General features: G+C 41.1%; 1 protein-coding gene across 1 annotated transcript; it reads left to right on the top strand.

The window, feature by feature from the left end:
• Positions 1-823: 823 nt before the first annotated feature.
• Positions 824-20,160, top strand: LOC100377427 (uncharacterized). The gene is made up of 9 exons (XM_002736122.4): positions 824-872; positions 3,677-3,851; positions 3,969-4,083; positions 5,199-5,344; positions 5,466-5,570; positions 13,630-13,743; positions 14,119-14,374; positions 14,589-14,678; positions 15,478-20,160. The coding sequence occupies exons 1-9, from the start codon at positions 834-836 to the stop codon at positions 15,869-15,871; spliced, it is 1,434 nt and encodes a 477-aa protein (XP_002736168.1). The 5' UTR covers positions 824-833; the 3' UTR covers positions 15,872-20,160.
• The last annotated feature ends 55 nt before the right edge of the window (positions 20,161-20,215 follow it).

Raw genomic sequence — 20,215 nt, forward strand, 5'->3', positions numbered from 1 at the left:
GACCCCCCAAGTTCCCCGGAGATGGGACTCTGAGAATAAAACAATTACACAAGAATATTATTGACAAAAAGATAATCAGTTATATTCTTTATATTTCTGCATTTTATTTGCCTTGAATCATTACTGAAAGAAGCTGGATGAAATTACAAACCATGTAGTTTGTTCAACAACACTGTATGAACAATAACTTTAATGAATATGATTTTACTTGGAAAAAATACACAGTACGGTCTGATTCACGTATGATACGCGTACGATTGAAATACCTAATACCTAAAGTGGGGATTATAGGGAAACTTTGCACCATTATATGTGATCTCCAGGCTACAATGTTGAATAGCAATTTTAAACATTTCCTCATGGATACAGTTGAACGCAGAAAATTATATGTGCAATTTTTAAATACCTGTTGAATCATCTTTATGCGATTATTTGTATTTCAGACGCGTGTTTTGCTGCCCCTGATTTAAAAGGGTTGCAACAAATAAATAAAAAACACGGAGTGTAGAACCAAAGACACTGGTGTCTTTGGTAGAACACACGAGTCGGGAAACACTTAGGGGTTGATCTTAGAAAGTCTAAAGAAGAAAAAACATTGAACATTTTTTCAATCACTATATTTTTGTTCTGGATTTTTTACAGGATGAGATGCGCTGTATTTTGTTTTTTTCTGTAATTTTCCCTGTATAATTATTTTTCAAAAAAAATTCTCCACTAACATCAAATCTACCACTTGCACCCAAAAGAATGAAGTGGAGTAAAATACGCATACTAACAAACAAACACACAATCGCCTGCGACAAACCTCGTTTTCGTTCACTGTAAATGCCAAGATGGCGGCGCAGAAGTTCAAACTTGACGCTAAAAAAATGGTAAGATTTTCCAGAAAATACAATTGTCGTGTGATATAGGTTCTCGCGATGTAAATTTTGAGACTGTTGTTCTTTTGAATTGGCTTCAACTTAGTTGAATGATATCTTTATTCAGTCTTTAACCGATAATACAGGTATTTTTTTCTCGCATACCGCGTATCCAATGACGCTTTCTTGACTGATTTGTTATTGTTGGGCTTTAGTAACTGACATTGTCGGCGTCCATTCCCCACACTTTGTGCTAAAACTGAATACTTTCTCACTTACTACTTGCGCAGAGTACAATTTATGTGGAATCATTCAGACTGATATAGTCATTGGATTTTCGGTAACATTACATTTTTTTTCACGGTCACCGGTTTATCCGTTTGATAGCATGTCACGGCCATATGGTGCAATCATGAACGTACTACGTACATGGACGTCCATGGTGCAACAGAAAACGTTTATGGTTGTAAATTTAACATGCACGTGTTCCTTTTACCGGTCTTTTTGGTTCAGTGTTCATATGACGCCTTTTTGATATAAGATATTTATCTCTGTGTATTGCATTTGATACAGTGAAGGCGGAAAGCTGAGGACGTTAAAAACGTTTTGTAAATATAAATTTTTATTTAAAAAAATGATAGAATTCTAACTGACCAATCCAGGAATGCTATTGTGACATCATGTTTTCATAATATTAATGAGTTTTCAACCATCTATGGTTCAACATCATTCAATCAGCAGACACTTCAATTTGAATATTAAAGTTTACAGCCACAGATGATATGTCGCATGAAAGCATGCATGCAAACTATGGGCGTAGCCAATGTTGAACCTTTGAGCCAATCACTATTAAATTTGGATGAAAGCTGATGATAGATGTATTTATTTTTATGAATATGTTTATGACCTACTAGTATGGTACAGCGTTTTTTCTTTCATTCCACACTGAAGTCAACAAAGGCATATTTATATAAACCCAACTGTTTTCATTTGAAGTCAATCTGATTCAATTTAAAACAAGGAGATTGAATTGGCTTAGTTCGGTACACACCTCCTTTCCATAAAGCTCTTACACATAAATGCAACTGTGTCAGATTCACAGGGGCCTGATGAACTATTTGTGTGGTTGGTTGGTGAAGTCAATACATGGATGTATATTGGTCGGACTCACTATGTCCTGATACAGGGCCTTATCCTTGCTCAAAATAATAGAAATTATAGAATTGAAACAATTATATAAATTGTAGTGCAAGCATATATATATGATTAAATTTAATCATCTAGGCTCCATAAACTAAAAAAATACATGTTTGTGGCCGATCAGTCTAATTACAAGGGGCAAAACAAAACATGCACATAATTTTTTTTTACCCTACCAAATTTCATACCTCAAAATACAAAATATCTTACAACTGGCCTATTATATATAAATCATATATTTTACTCGATTTTCATACAACCATTTACAATCACTTTGTTACCAGCCTTCAGTTTATTACTTCTGTTTATATGTGCATATGCATGGAGCGCCCTCAAATGACAGAAATGTGAATTATGTAACTGGCATTTGAGTCAATCAATATTTTGGTTTAAAAATAATGTAAATCATAAATGCCTTAGTTGACATCAGTGTACACTCATTTTGAATTACTTAGGAATGTTGTTAACTGTAAATTTTGTAAATATTCATAAATGTAAGATTCAAGTTCAAAAGTTGTGATTAATGCCACGAGGATGCTCGTTTATACTTTTGTCTCTGTATAATTGCTGATTGGACACCACTAAGCTCTTCATTTCAAAGTTACATTTGTCCACACTAGTGATCACATCTGGGTGACCTGAAATTTTTGTTTCTTTATGCTTGTAAAAAAGAAATATACAATTGCCAATAAATGTGCTTTATGGTAATTTTATTTTTATAAATATGTATGAATTTAAATTCAAATCCAAACAAGATCATGCTTTAGCACACAGAAAAGACAATAATGTATTAACCACTTGTTACAATTGCTCTTCCCCTTTATTCATTTCCGAAAACAACATTGTATTCATATTCATGGTAGGGTGCCTTGATCTCAATAATAGGATATATTATATCACGAATAATCTGCAGCAATAATGTCATAAAATCCACTGGTATTGATAAATACTGTAAGATAGTATGAGGTTATTACGAGAATACCTCAAAGTATGCACGAAGACAGTACAGCTGGATTATCGATCAATGCGCAGCAGAGGTCGATGCATGGTGTACTATCTGAGTGCATAGTTTGAGGTATCCTCGTATTAACCTTATTATTATACATCTCTTCCTTCCAAGGATACATCATGGTAATGCCGAAATTCAAACTGTTAAGAACAGAATCAGCGAACTTCTTTGTGTGGAGTACGGTCAAATCCTGGTGGCAGCCATGTTTGTTTTTATTATTAGAGGTTGCTTATGTGCATAATCATTCCATATTTGGAATTCACATTTCCTAATATGGTAGGATGAAAACACCCCATAAAATACCACAAAATTACGGCACGCTGTAACTTATGGTGATATGGTGACAGATGTATAATAATACATAATAATACTAGAAATGGCGGTCAATGCTTTTGAATATTCGCCTCTGGATTGGTGATTTTCAAAAAATTATAAAAATTAATAGTAAAGCACATGCATAAATTCTATAATCTGAAACGATTCTATCTTGTCTTGTAAGTAGTTACGTAAGTAGTCAACTTAAAAAATAATTGTATAACGAAAATTATCACAGTTGCATTTCTTTTAAAATACAATGCTGTTTGTCTGTATGTTACAATGTATTTAGATTGCTGCTCACAATTCTCGTAACCGTCCAATCTCACCTGAAAGTAGCAGTAACTGGGATAGCTCTGAACCAGAAGATGATGCAGGACCAAGAATTGATACATCATCATCTGAGGAAGATGACAGGGAGTCAGTTAAGAGGTCACCCATCAATATGAAACCAACCCCGGCTGCAAGTAAGCCCTATGCACTTCAGATAAGAGTTAGATTTTGTTAGAATTTTGTATTATATCATGTCTGTCAACATCCTGATTCATTACTATAGTTTGTGACTTCTTTATTCTCTTTGGTAGGAGTTAATAGTGATAATAAATTGAGACCTGAAAAATTCATCAAGGCTCAAGGTGGACTTACGCCTCAAGGAGGAAGAACACCAACAAAAACATCACCGGCGCTAAGTTTGAAAAAGTGAGTAAGCAATACCAAACTGATTTTGTGATATCATAGTTCATTATTTGCCACCATTAAATTGAAAAAAAATGAGATAAAATATTATGAAAAATGAATTGATTGAAAATTATATGGCTTCTTCACATTGTCATGAAATGTCGTAGAAAATCATTGAAATTTCCGCTTTTGCGCTGGTTTCTATTGCAAAATAATTTTTTCCTATCTTGAAATTTTGCTCAGTGACATGGGATGTTCTCACTGATATGAATCTTAATATTTCAATTTTTTGAAAGCTCCATTTAATTTTATAATAACATATTTCCAGTGTGATAAAAAGTTATCTATTATATAAAATTGGGAATCTGCATTTTGTATATATTTGTATATGAATCTTATGCAGGGTATATACATACCTCTTGTATACCGGTAATATTTATATTCATATGTTTTGTTTTGAAAAAAATATTAGTACAATTTTCTCAAAATACAGCACTGTAAAGGCAATAATAGTTGCCACCATGACCAAGTATCAACAAGTTCATTGAAATAGAGACATGCCTTATTTCTTGCAACATGATACAGGTTGTTGGTTGACAATAACCAATCAAATATATAGCCTGATGTCATGTGACCATAGAAACCAGACGACAAAAGGTCAACCTCTTGTAAAATACTTGAGTGGGATTATAACACAACATGTAAAGTCTGTCTTGCTATTCTATATAGATATTGTGGATTGATGAATGATTCACCTGTAATATAATTATTAGAATAGAGTATATTTGAGAAAATGTAATATTCCTATTTGGACTGTAAATGTCATTGAAGTTTCTATGTGAGTATGATAGTGGATGTATAGTGTTCTATCATGATGGTATGTTTAGAATACCCTGTATTCTGTAATAAAATAATGGCAACTATACTCGCTGCACTGGGCCTTAGCTACCTATCTTTTTCAGCCATTTTGAATCAAGTTGATAACAAAAGTTTACACTCTTACAATTTTTGTTGCCATCAATGATTGTACATACGGTATTTAACCACTGACTATTGTCATGAAATTTATGACCAACTATTTTAAAGCAATAATGACTCTTCAACATTATATACTCTCCTCTATTTTCTGATTATAGCTCTTTAAAGCCTGGAGTTAACATGTTCGTTGATCGTTCCCAACACAATAGTGATGAGGATGATAGTAGTTACTCAGCTCCAACACCGAAAAGAAGAGTCTCCAAAACAGATTTACCGCCGTACGATTTCAAAGGAGTTGCAAACAGTAAGTCAACAGCTTAAATTTATTATTTATTTTGATATGCCCTCCAGAGCACTCTACTCTACAGTCACTTTGTGCCTATGATCACTAATACTCAATATTTTTGAATTCTCTACTATGATAGGTGATAAAGGAAGAGTTGTCCGTGAAACTCAGCCTCCTGGTAAGAGTAGAAAAGGCAACACCTATGATCGGCCGCCACCAAGAGTTGCAAGTCCTGAAGGTGATGGTAAGTTTCTGTTTAATCTGATCAATAGAGCCCTGTTGTCTGCAGTGCTACAGTCTCTTGACATGATCCTTATGTCGATATACTATGTTACCATTTAATTTTCACCACAATAAATTTGATAATTTGAGCAATGACAAGAAGTCAGATGCCCACCATTAGCTTTGTGGCTGGTAATACGAACAATTCACTACGTTCAATTACCCACCATAGACTCCGGTCAGTCAAAATGACTATTTTGAACTGTAGGCATTAATCAGCGATACTGCCGGTGATAGAGAGATAGAATCTAGGTCAGGGGAAGCCCCATGACCTCAAGATTCTTTTACCCCTTACGTCACGAACCCACGTGACCGAGGCAACATGGCAGTGCCATAGGTAGCCGTTAATCACTCTTCATTTTTCTCCGCCTCATCGGGGAATGATTCTGAGCGGCTCTGCCTGGCTCTGTTGCTTTTCCTGTCCGGGTTTCTAGCGTGGGTCATCGCCGCAGCTGCTGCATTCGACATTCTAGAAGGTAGGATAAGTTTTTCTTGTCTTTTTACCCTCGTGTCCCTTTCCCCTTTGTGTGTTATGCTTTTCCACAACAAAGAAATTAAAACCCGGCGCCACTACGTAACCACACGTTGGTTTCATGGCGGCACCTTTTACAACTGTAATTCGTTTCCCTCATGCATGTTGTCTTTTTTTTACAATGTATTTAGCAATATATAGATGTAATGACAGCACCAGGGCTCGCTGCCGTTTTCTTTCCGGTCTCCTCGTGTTTCGAGTCGACCGTGCAGTGGTTATATTCAGAATTTATCAACATTAAACCCGCATCCGAGATACTTTTTCGTAGCTACGTGCGGGGTTCGGGGTTTTTGCGTGAAGGTGTGTGTTTTTTCACTGGAGATCTGAGGCCTGAGATTTTCTTTCAGAGCCATCAAAATCGCTGAGACTGACCGCGTCACAGCAAGGTCGCGCGTCCAGTAAACAAATCGGTTAAAGTGAGTTGCGTGTTTTGCATGAGTGAAAAGTCCTCGCGCTCGGCTACCGGTACTTCGTGTACTGGGACGTCGAGTAAGAGGCCCGATGGTGGAGGTACCGATATTTTTCTTGGTCTCCCCCGCTGATCGGAGGGCATCCGCACAGTCTGTTTTTTCAGGCAGTGGTTTACCAGATTTTACCGGCTGCAGTGAGGCTGTGCCCCTGGAGGCTTTCCTCCTATGGGGCCCATTGCGAGTCCTTTTGTGGACCCTTCCTCGCATGGCACCGGGTTTGCCTCCGAGTTGAGGGCTTTGGTCGAAGGACTGTCAGGGCAATTGCGTCCCTGGCAGGCCGGGTAGATCAGACGCAGTCGGAGCGAGCTGTCTCCACTGTGTCCCCTCGGTGGGCAAGCAGGAAGAGACATGAAAGCGTGTTTGCATTCAAACACGTCTCTTCCGGGAACCCCCGTTCCCAGTCGCGGCTCTCCCACTATTTGGGGGGGGGCGAGGCTCAGGCTAATTGCACCGGGCCTCCTCTGGAGCCTCAGGCACTGAATGCCAACTGGGTGCTGGCAGCCAAGCCTCCGACCTCGGGCCAGGCTTTCAGGGCAGGGCACACGTTGACCCCCCCTACTTTCAGCCAGCTAGGGTTCGTCACGCGGTAACGGTACAACGGTAACGAATTTATCCTTGTGTCCAGTCTCCGCTGTGGGTTTTGACTCTATTCGTACCGACCCACGGGCGTCCCCAGAGGGAACCGACCCTGTCATGAGACGCACAGTCAAACACGCTCCCTCTCACATATTTAAAGTGAAAGAGGACGCAGTTCGCTCATGTCGGATACAGCCGGTACTTCAGGCGGTCCCTCAGAGTCTTCCATCTGTATGACTCGGTGAGCCACGCTTTTGGGGTGAGGCGGAGTATCATCAATCCCAGTGATACGATGTAGATACCCCCACCCTTGATCATAAAGCGACCACCTAAGGTTGCTTCAACGCTTATGGGATCACGGGCGTCGGGATCCAAAGCAACCCTGTCGGCACATCTCTCCCTGTCCATCCGAGTGCGGAGTGGGGCGCAGGGCACGCAAACGGTGTTGATGGGCGGCGTTGGTCAGCCACGGAGGATGTAATGCTTAAGGCCCCCGGGTGGGGATAACATTAGGCAACACTTCCCACTGTACCAAACGTTACCCAGTCGGTGTGGTTTCGGGATCAGACCCCATAGCGTGGGATGAGACCAAAACGCCCCCAACCGGATTCCAAGGCTCCTTCCCCAGACCCCGGTACCACAAATTTGGCAAACCGGGCAAAGGGGGATAGCCGCGTTCCATGGGTGTCTTTGCCAATTGAAGACGACCCATCCAGCCCTGAGGGCAGAGTTGCTTAAGCACATTATTATGCGTGACCAGCACTCTGGAGACCTTGGAAGCAGAACGCACCAGCCTCCTAGACCAGGCGACATTTTTACTGGTGGGCCACCGCACATGTACATGCGACACCCCCTAGTGTCGCCTGGCTCTCTTGGCCGGGCCACTACTGTGCTACGAGACGCGGCCTTAGACGCACATGTTTTCGCCGACAAGCTGAGCCGGGGTAAGTCCCCACCTCAGTGACACATACTGGACATCCTCCACCCTCTTTGTTCAGGGAATGGTGGGTACAGTCTTGGAGCTTCGGAGTGCAATGAACCAGAGGGTTCAGATCGAATCCGCTAGCCAGTTGGCCCTCCCATTGGCAAGCGGAGGGCACCCCAAGCGCAGAAAACACAACGCCCTAGGGTATCGTTCGCTAGCCAGAGTCAACCAGGAGGCAAGCGCTTATACCCTTCCATGGGAGAGAAGGGTAGTGGCACGCCCCCAGGGAGGAAAGAGCCAGGTGGTAGCTCCTCACCCTCTCTAGGCGGATGTCTACCCGGAAGCAGGGGAAGCATGTTTGATGCTCATCTCTGCAAGGGAGAGGGGGGTTCACGTGTTCGGTGAGTGGCCAGGTCACAACTTAGTGACTACTTCAGGCCTTGGGGATCTCACCTCATGGGGGAAGGGAGCACCCCCTCGCAACTGCCGAACACATGGCCACATATCCCTGTCGTACACAGATTGCGCCGGTGCAGTCGGGTTTGGAGACAGTGGGTGACCGATCCCTGGACCTTTCCAGGTGGTGACATCCTGTTACGGGATACCGCTAAAATTTCCATTTCCCCCCGTCAGTGTCTCCCCTGTTGGGCACTACCAGGGGACTCAATCAGACAGGAAGTAGGAGTTTGCTGGGAAAAGGCGCCATACACAGGGTACAGTAGCCGGAACTAAGCCCAGGCTTACCCTAATGTTTTCGTAGTACCAAATCTACAAGTGGCGGGCGTCCAGTTCTGGACCTAGGCAGACTGAATCGGTACGTGCTCCTCGATCGGTTCCACATGGAGACACCATTCAGGGTTCTCCTCTCCATCCACCGTTTCGACTGGCACTGCTGGCACTACCGGTACATACCGATGCACCCAGCGAGTTGCCATCTCCTTCGAATTGCCCAGCTGGACCAAGTATTCGAATTTTGGGTGCCCCCCCCTGTTCGGGTTAGGCACAGTGCCCTAAGTGTTCACCCGAGTGATGAAACAGGTAGTGCTGCTGCTTCACCAGATGTCGGTACACCTCAATCCGTACCCAGACTACTGGTTACTAACAACCCGGGCAAGGGGTTAATAGCCAAACACGTCAGGCTAACATAGGATTTACTTCACCAGTTGGGCTCGTTAGTAAATCGACAAGTCCCACCTCGACCCAACGCGCAGTTGGTGTCCCTGGGCATGGAGTTTTGACACAGAGGTAAGCCTGGCTTATCAAGCGTGTTGCTTAGCGCTAAGCAGCCTAGCCGAATGCCTAGTCAGCGTTCCCTCAGTGTCCCTCCGAGAACTAATGCGGATCATCAGAATGATGACCTCAGTTCAAAGGGTCGTTCCCCAGGCCGCACTACGCACTGCCCGGTATAACGCTTGTTATAACGCCGAGCTCTCCTATGGGAACTAGATAGGCGGGTTTCGTTCTCGGACCAAGTGAAGGAAGCCCTGCCCTGGTGGTCGTCACTGGCCAACCTCAGACAGGGGAGCCCCTTGGGCCCGCTCGCCGCAGGTATGACTCTGGTAACAGATGCCTCCTCCCAGGGTTGGGGCGCATCTATTGGGCCAACAAGCCCAAGGATATGGCCCCCGCATTAGTTTCGGGACTACCATATCAACCGGCTCGAACTGAGAGCAGTGTACTTAGCACTACCACGCTTTCTACCCGTAGTTGGAGTCCTGCTCCGCACAGGCAATGCAGCGGTGGTCTCCTTCAAGAAGGAGGGGGGACGCATTCCCCGTCGTTGTCAGTCCTAGCGGAGCAAAATCCTCCTTTGGTGCCTGGAATACAATGTGGAGCTAACCGCACACCACCTTCCAGAGGTGAGGAACAGTCTGGCGACGCCCTTTTAAGCAGCCTAGCCGAATGCCTAGTCAGCGTTCCCTCAGTGTCCCTCCGAGAACTAATGCGGATCATCAGAATGATGACCTCAGTTCAAAGGGTCGTTCCCCAGGCCGCACTACGCACTGCCCGGTATAACGCTTGTTATAACGCCGAGCTCTCCTATGGGAACTAGATAGGCGGGTTTCGTTCTCGGACCAAGTGAAGGAAGCCCTGCCCTGGTGGTCGTCACTGGCCAACCTCAGACAGGGGAGCCCCTTGGGCCCGCTCGCCGCAGGTATGACTCTGGTAACAGATGCCTCCTCCCAGGGTTGGGGCGCATCTATTGGGCCAACAAGCCCAAGGATATGGCCCCCGCATTAGTTTCGGGACTACCATATCAACTGGCTCGAACTGAGAGCAGTGTACTTAGCACTACCACGCTTTCTACCCGTAGTTGGAGTCCTGCTCCGCACAGGCAATGCAGCGGTGGTCTCCTTCAAGAAGGAGGGGGGACGCATTCCCCGTCGTTGTCAGTCCTAGCGGAGCAAAATCCTCCTTTGGTGCCTGGAATACAATGTGGAGCTAACCGCACACCACCTTCCAGAGGTGAGGAACAGTCTGGCGACGCCCTTTTAAGCAGCCTAGCCGAATGCCTAGTCAGCGTTCCCTCAGTGTCCCTCCGAGAACTAATGCGGATCATCAGAATGATGACCTCAGTTCAAAGGGTCGTTCCCCAGGCCGCACTACGCACTGCCCGGTATAACGCTTGTTATAACGCCGAGCTCTCCTATGGGAACTAGATAGGCGGGTTTCGTTCTCGGACCAAGTGAAGGAAGCCCTGCCCTGGTGGTCGTCACTGGCCAACCTCAGACAGGGGAGCCCCTTGGGCCCGCTCGCCGCAGGTATGACTCTGGTAACAGATGCCTCCTCCCAGGGTTGGGGCGCATCTATTGGGCCAACAAGCCCAAGGATATGGCCCCCGCATTAGTTTCGGGACTACCATATCAACCGGCTCGAACTGAGAGCAGTGTACTTAGCACTACCACGCTTTCTACCCGTAGTTGGAGTCCTGCTCCGCACAGGCAATGCAGCGGTGGTCTCCTTCAAGAAGGAGGGGGGACGCATTCCCCGTCGTTGTCAGTCCTAGCGGAGCAAAATCCTCCTTTGGTGCCTGGAATACAATGTGGAGCTAACCGCACACCACCTTCCAGAGGTGAGGAACAGTCTGGCGACGCCCTTTTAGGGCGGCTCCGTCTCCAGAACACGGAGTGGCTGATACCCCAGTGGGTAGCCTCCAGGCTGTTTCGGCTGTGGGACGGTCCCAGGTTAGACCAGTTTGCCACATCCGGGAACGCCAAGCTCTCGACGTACATAACACTCCTGCTGACTCCAGGAGCCTGGGCCTGGGTCGCTTTGCTAGCCTCGTAGCCCACTTAGTTGTGTACGCCTTTCCTCCCTTCCCGCTAGTTCACCGGGCACCAGAGAAAACATCGACAGGTGCACACCTGCATATTATCATGGGTCGCACCCAATTGGCCAAGCAAGGTCTAGTTTCCACTTCTGTTGGAAATGCTAGTCGAAGCACCAGCAGTGCTTCCGGACTTACCGGACCTGCCGTCCCAACCAGACGACGCACTACCAACGAGCCCAGCAGGTATCACTTACACGCATAGGGGCTCTCAGTAGACCCGCACATACAAAAGCCTTATCTGAGCGGGCTGCCAATGTCCTGGCCAGGGCGAACAGGGATTCTACCTACGCGGCCTACATTTCTAGGCTGCAAGCATACACTGATTGGTGTAGCGGAAGGGAGATTGATCCATACCATCCTTCTATTGGCCAGGTAGCAGGCTCCTTCGTCCACCTGTTTGACGAAGTGGGTTTGTCCTACGCAGCGATCGTTGGCTACAGGTCGGTCTTGTCCCCTTCCACTCAAACATACAGGAACAAGACTAGCCGATTGTCCTATTATTAGGAGACTATTTACTGCTTTCCGGACACCAAGACCCCATACAAGGGAGCCGCCCAACTGGGACTCGTCGGCTGTGTTGTCTGCTCTAAGCAGACCACCTTTTGAGCCTCACCAATCAGCACCACTCAAATTTTTGACGTGTAAAACAGTCTTCCTACTGGCCCTCGCCTCATGTAGGCGTCGGTCAGAGCTAGGCGCACTGCCCTTCGCGGACAGTTGTGCCGCCTTTATGGACGATCAAGTTGTACTAAAGACACGAATCGGGTTTCTCGCCAAGAACCAAATCCCAGGACACGATCCTCAACTGATCGTCATCAACTACTACCTAAGAGACACCCAATCTATTGAGCAGGGTCTCTTCAGGTTAGGCCCCGTCGTAGCGGGTCAGGTCTTGTTTGCTGACCCATTCCGAACGACCGCAGAGGCCTCTGCGCATAGGCGATAAGTCAGTCTCGGCATTTTTGCGGGCAGATTGTCTGTACCACTAGCACTTCCTGGAAGCTCCCAGGTTTCACTTCTGTCGACCTACACCCTCATGCGAACTGTTTCGGTCCTACTTCAAGCTTATCACCCCCGAATTCGGCTTGGGTCTAGCTGTCACCACAGCAGCATTGGCTTCTTGCTTCGGGGACAGCACGGGCAAGGTAAGACACCATCCTTCTTGGGTCTCAACTTACATGTAGGTTTTTGAGTTTGTTTTCATCCCGGACTGGGAAAAGTCTTTCATCATTCTCCTTTTTTTTCTGTTTGCTCGGAAAAACCCGCCACCTACATGTATCGGAGTCTGACTCTGCCTACAGTTCAAAATAGTCATTTTGACTGACTGGAGTCCATGGTGGGTAATTGAACGTAGTGAATTTAGGCGAGGGTTCTCCGAACCCGCCTATTCACATAGTTCATACCCACCATAGACTCCGGGTCCCCTCCAACCTCCCCACTCTTTCCGTCGCGTTGGTCTAAGTCCTCGAGGCGGAGAGAAAGGAACCAGAGTGATTGACGGCTACCTATGGCTCTGCCATGTGGCCTCGGTCACATGGGTTCGTGACGTAAGGGGTAAAATAATTTTGAGGTCATGGAGCTTCCCCTGACCTAGATTCTATCTCTCCGTCACTGGCAGAATCGCTGATTAATGCCTACAGTTCAAAACAGTCATTTTTACTGACTGGAGTCTATGGTGGGTATGAACTATGTGAATAGGCGGGTTCGGAGAACCCTCGCCTAAAACAAAAGTAAACACTACCGGTGCTACTTCTTATAGTTTCTATTAATGAAAATATTAAAGTTAACATTTTGCCTAATACATAAAAGGCTTTTTAGGAACTGAAAGTATAATTACCGGTATACTTTCAGTTCCTGAAGAAGTCTTATGCTTTTAGTTCCTGAAGAAGCCATTATGTACAGCGAAACTTTTAATGAACATTGTCATCAATAGAAACCGTAAGGAGTACATGTAACAGTGTGTATTTTTGTTTGTTCTACTTTGACGGTATATGTAAAGGATCCCAGCTAAGTTTTCATTAATTCTCAATTATACTGACTTGTGAAGCTAAAGCAATTTATGTACCGTATAACAAAGGCTAGCAGTATGTCCAAATTAAATCTCCAATCCCGGTTAATTCACCTCTTTATATAATTGTCAGATTTGTAAATAATTAATTAGTGTTTTCTCATGTTTAATCCTACTAGATGAGTTTTCCTGGGCTGATTCTGATGCTGAAGAAAGGACATTAGCTTCGCTGAGAGCGGATTTAGTTAAAAACAGTCCCACCAGAAGTGATGTAAACACTCCACCGAGTAGAGGTAGTGAACAATTTCATTTTGCTATGAGGAAGTGGAACACAGAAAATGTTCACACTGATAGTCATCACACCAAAATCCCTGTGTGTTTTGGTGCATTTGGAAAATAAGGATGTTTTAAAATGTGTACAGATATTTCATTTTGCAGCATATATGTCAATTAGGTATTAACCAAATTAGGCCACCTTGGTGATCTTTTGAAGGAAGGTCCATATTTGCTGTGTTTTTCAAAGTCAGCGTACATATACATGTATATAGTGACAGCTTCCATTTTACTTCTTTGTACTGGTACATGTAATTTGCCTTTATGTATGTCTGTTTGTTGAAGTATTATTAATATATGTAGTCAGTTGAAAAAACAAAAACATTTTTTTGCAGAGAACAACAATAATTCAAAGACTCTGCCAGTCCGTAGAGAGGTGCAATCCAGTGAGCAGTCTGCACAGTACGCACAAAATCCTAAAAGAACACGAGACAAACATCAGAGAAGCATGTCACAGCAACAGTTAGTTTCCTCATCCCAGATAAACCTTGAAAGTAGTGGTTTACAAAATCCAGCATACAATGACAATTTTGGTCCTAGCGATGATGATGGTAAAGATAGAGCTAGTTTTGCTTACTCTGAAAATGTTGGGTAAGTGTCGTTCTGCACGGTTGAAGTCATGCTGAATCTAGTAGTGTAAATTACAAATTGTAAAAGTTTTTCTTTGAAAACTATAAATACTGTATTTTCTCTCTTTTCTTTGCTGTGTATATAAATGACAGTGTATTAAATGATACGTAAAATATTGTCATTAATTTCTATTATATTTATTATTAATCCTAAACGTTACTTTGTATTTTGCCAGGTATATTTATTATTATGAGCATGGTAGTAGAAGATACTATGATGGTAGAGGAGCACAGAGTGATGCATACATGGCAGGGATTGCTGACAAGTAAGTAATGTGTGCGTCACATGGTGTACCCTGTGCATGTCTACTATGAACCCACCAATCTATTGAATTCCTTGCCTCATCTAATCTGGTAGGAAACACCATGCTGTCTACTCAAATCATTTCTTTATTATTCAACATTGAAATTATGATGTATATTATAGTGGTTTAATATATTGGGTGTGGACTTTTCTTTGGGTTTGACTTCTCGTGTGTGATGAGAAAAAATTGGCATAGACCGGCTATATCAGAAGTGAAAATAAAAGGCAATGAAAATACTATTTTCCCACTGGTTTTCATGTAAATTATAACAAATCAGTAAAAATAAATGATTCAAATTGCTGTTTTCGACTAAAGTAATCCACGCAATAATGCATTAAACTTTTGAGCATTACAGCAAGTCTCAGAAGTATTGGGGCAGCCAATTTGCAAACTCACTTGCGAATTGGCTAACTGCTTTGGTTTTGACTAAACGGTGAGACTTGCTGTAAAAATCAGACTTGTCACCTTTCACTAAAAATAATTTGTTTGCATAATTTTCTAATTTCATATATTTTCATCAAGACCTGTAGCCAAGGGAAAGTATGTGTATATGATCCAAAATTCACGAAGAAATTACTGAAAAATATTCAAAAATATGGTAGCATAAAAGCTGATGACTGATTCTGTGCAATGTCTTGATGCATGCCAGACTGGATGGTGGTTTATTGCTCTGAATAATACCCTGTTTATTTTTAAACCTCACAAAATAACTTTTAAAATAATTTCAATAATTTCAATTTTTCTCTTTTTTTTTGCACAGATCTGCAGCTATAATAAAAAGAGGCTTACAAGAATTCTTCCATGCTTTACGCATCATAGTGGAAGCTTTATTACTTCTCGTCCTTGAATCTTCAAGATTTGTCTTTCAAAACTTAGTTCAGTTTTTCTTAAAAGAGTTCTTCATCGTGATTGGAGACCATTGTCTGCGGCCTATGCTCTCTGCACTGTACAATCACGTTGTTCAACCGATCGTGGTGTTCTCGTACAATGTTGGTGTGGGATTCAAGCGTATTCTCTATCCATTTATTGAAATTCTCCGGGATATAATGCTAGTTGTTGCAATTCCTCTTCGTGCCTTTAGACTCTTTGAACTCAATTGGAAGGTACCAAGTGATGTAAACGATCAACGTTATAGACAAATACAGCAAGTGTAGTGAATATCGGATTTTCAAATTGACCTTCTGATACCCTCATCGCAGTCAACATTGAACTGTTTCCAAGTAGATAAGGAAACCATGACTGGTAAACTTTTGTAACACTTCTCATGACTTCTCTCACAACAAATGCTCTGAACATACGACATGAATGTAATTGGCACAAACATGCATGAAGACTGTAACAAGGCTTTTAATTTATTTATTCTCTTACCTGGTCCTTGTTATCTGGATATACAGTCAAACCTGTATTTAGCGCCCACCAAAGGGACTTAATTAAAATGGTCTTTATATTTATAGACAAATGGTCTTTACTAGTATGTGGATATTGGATTATTTTTTTATGCATTGCATACTCGTACATTTGATGTAATATTTGTTGAAAAAGTAATGAAATACTACTGTTGCAACAAAAACAAATTTATTTGAGTTGATTGAAAATCAAATAAGTTTGGAGGAAATTAAAAAGTATATAAACAGATTGCTAATTATTATTTATTTTGGTCTCTAACCAAAAAAAGAATCTTGAAAATACTGTGGAAGACAAATTAATAAGTTTTGGACTGCCTAAAAAGTGGTTACCCGGTACTATAGGTAGGCGGTCACTAACACAAGTTTAAGTGTATTTTTAATTTCTTTCATTACTTACATAGCGAATTATTAATATAATGTTTTAAAGCATTGTAGTTGTCACTCAGGATGTGTTTATATTTTGTGTAAACAATGTATTTTTTTATATGTCGCTTGAGATTCGTCTTAAACATTACTTCATGTGACAACTGTCATTTTAAGATTAACAGAGGCTTGGCTGCCAGAATTGGTGCTATGCAAAAATCTGTGGCTGAATTTCCATGCTGTGCTACTTGGAATATTAAATTAAACCAGTCCCTCCACTCTTACAGCTTGTTGGCCACGTCAAAGGAGAAAACAGTGTTTGATACTTAAATATGCAAATTCACAGGTACTCATTTTTATCAAATCTATTTTGTAAGAATTGTAAATATTTTTAATGAAAAGCACATTCAGTCTGTTTTTAGTATTAAAAACTCATTCCTCATAATTCCTCCTTTTTACACATTGTACTTAATTATTATAATGATGTGTCATTGTATCCTTGCCTTTCTAATTTTAGAAAGAAATATATTTTAATATTTAATAGTAAATTTGTTTTTATCTGATATTGCTACTTAAAGATTTTTATCCAATTTTATTTATAAATTATTTGCACATTTACACATAATGTATAGTTTCTTTCACCTTTCTATTAAAGTACACATCAGTGTATAAAATACAGTAACAACACTAGAATTTATTTGGAAAATTTTGTGTGGCATGTTAGTGTTTCTTCTCGCAAGTAAAACATGCGCTGAGATCATTCATATAAGTTGAATAAAAAAAAGTGGCAGTATTATCAGTATTTAACAAAATACAACATTTACAATTCTTGAATATTCTTTTGTCACATTTGTGAATAATGTATTGGATAAAGTACAAGGACTTTATCGGTCTTAAAAACCATCGCCACTGACCATCTTGCTTGAGTAATTGACTGGTTGTACACAGTCACTTCAATTCACTGTTGGAACAAAATAAGGAACAGTCAATGGAAGCACTATCATACAATTTATGAATTTTCATTAGTTTTTGTTATCAATTAGGGAATTATTATTTATTTGTATTCAGAGTTCACGTCCAAAATTATTTTATGTGTTTATATTTAGATTGTGCATATATTATTTTAGTTATAAGTCATCATTTTACATAACTATAATATCTTGTTTGACTCTGAAAGCAAGAAAATGTCTTTACTGGTGACTTTGCTGAAAGCTAGATTTTGTAGTTGCACTAAAATGATGGAGAATAACCTAATTTTTCTGATAAAACAAAAAAGATGTCTCAAGTTTATCAGTCTTACCTCTGACAGTTTGAATTTAATGCACGAATGGTGTACCACCAAGGGCCGTAATATTTCAAATATTGTGAATGGCTTTATCAACATGTATTAGCTAGCGGTATCTGATATTCTCATAAATATACTTTGTTGGGATGCTACCATGTTTCTTTCATGTTATAGAATACTGTGAAATACAGTACATTACATTTTTGTAAGTTTGGTTCCAATGTCTGAAGCAGCATATCATCTGTATCCTCGGGGGCGGAGCTACGTCACAGACGTTCCACGTTGCTAAGACGCGCACCACTGTACCATGCATTTCTATGGGCTCTGTGCGCGCTGCTGTGGTACGCCGGTCGAGCCGGTGAAAATTCGAGAAAACAACACAAACTCAACTTTGAAGTAATCTCGAACAACCAAATTTATACATGTTACACACGTAGGGCTAATCTTGTAACACTGTTTAGGGGAGTCTCAACAATCATCCCAAAGTACTGTTTTCTGCGAGTTTTGGGCCTTTGTTTTCACCACCGCAGGTTGCCAGGCGGTGAAAATGCCCGGATGTCCGCCCCCCGAGAATAGTGATAGATAGTGGATAGCTGAATACCCTTTGGGTGTCAAAATCTACTTTTGTCACTATTTAAAAATTGTAAACCCATGTTAGTTTTTTTCTAAATTTTCCCCAAATCTGTGATTAATACTTGTAGTTAATAAAAAATGATGTCCAGTCGGTACATAATTATTAAAAAACAATGTAGTAGATTATATAAAAACAAGTGAAATGTAGCAACAAAATTTTACTGAGAAAAAATATATTGCTCAAAGGGTTACAGTAATCTTGAGTTAGAGTAAATAATATGATAGGTAATACAAGACATGATTCTTTAGTACATTTTTGTTCCCTGTATATTGTGAATTTTTAATATTTTTTTATTCATATTTAGACAAATTATTTATTACACAGAGTTAGTTATTAGAAATATATCAGAAATATTCAGTGTTTTTCTTTTTACTGTGATTCAGGGTTTGCGCTTGTGGTTCGGCAAGACGAGTCCCACTTACAAAATTTTAAGAAATTGAAATTTGACCCTGGATAAATTCATTAGAGATTGGACCCCAGCATGCCTGAAAAACTGGGTCCATCTTCAACAATTGGAGTCCGGGAAGCAAAATATGGGGTTAACACAATCCCTGTGATTATTACAGTACAAAATAATTTTAAAAGCAGTAATGTATACTCATTCATGCTGGAAATAGTGCATAATTTACCCTGTATCTATGTTCTACTTATATGAGCTACTATATCCATCCATAAACAGATAATTTACAAGTAACCTTGCAAAAACTGAACTACAAATATTGTCAAGTGATGCAGGACATCTCTTTCTAATTTAATTTTTGTGAAAACTGTTTGAATATAAATTTCAATATGAGAACGTACTGATCAGTTTGGGTTTCTGAGAGTGATGGGTGTATATAACCATGGATGTACTCCATGATATAACAATGACAGTGTTCATAAATTACAATCTAGGATTACTTCACTATTTTTTTTTTGTGGTGTCTATATGCTTGCTTTGTTGTTGGTTTGTTGTAAATAGGTATACTAGACATCTGCTAATATGTTTTATTCTAGTAATTCATGCACAAAAGTATAATATACTTACTTAAAAAAAGTTGTGCACAAATCGCCTAATTCTTTGATGTAGATATTTTTAATAGAGTAATGGTATTCACAGTGGTGCTGTATTGTAATCAATAGAAAATATTTAATTAAAGTGGGGGAGTCGTCACCTGTGCATGCGTCAAATGGCCATAGCGTGTCATTGTTTACAAACAAGCATCTACCCATGAGCCTTTGCATTTTTACTGTGTGTTATCATAGTTTGGGACTCAATTCCCACGCGTGCGCAGGTGACGACCCTCCTGTTTTAATTAATAAATGACAGCAAAACAAAACTAGTGCTGTGAAGGTTATCTGCTCTCTCATTCCCACTGATGTGTCAATTTATTGGAAACGTGTATTATTATCTTAAACAAGTTAGATTATATACACCCTAACATGTAGCTATTGCATAAAAAAAAGACTCAAATGTTGTAAAGTACAGTCACAGTAATTATCCAGTATATATTATGTACAGTTTGTTATAAATATATATTGCATTTGCTCTATTAGAAGCTTATATCTAATATAAGTGCATATCAACAATAAATTGCAGGTATACCGTTTACTGAATCATTAAAATGCGACTTACTTTGACCTTAGAAACTGCTCTGTAATTTGCACGTGCTACTAGCTACAGTAGTGCTATTGTAATTCACGTTGATTACATTATCTTGTCGTATTCAGAAAGATGATTTGTGATTAATAAAAGATTGATAATTAGAATGATAATCTGTCTTTTTTACTTTTACACGCATACAAGAATGTTGAAACTGATGAGTGTCAG

Source organism: Saccoglossus kowalevskii, chromosome 1 (genome assembly GCF_978046115.1).
Source record: "Saccoglossus kowalevskii chromosome 1, keSacKowa6.1, whole genome shotgun sequence".
In the NCBI taxonomy this organism is placed as follows: domain Eukaryota; kingdom Metazoa; phylum Hemichordata; class Enteropneusta; family Harrimaniidae; genus Saccoglossus; species Saccoglossus kowalevskii.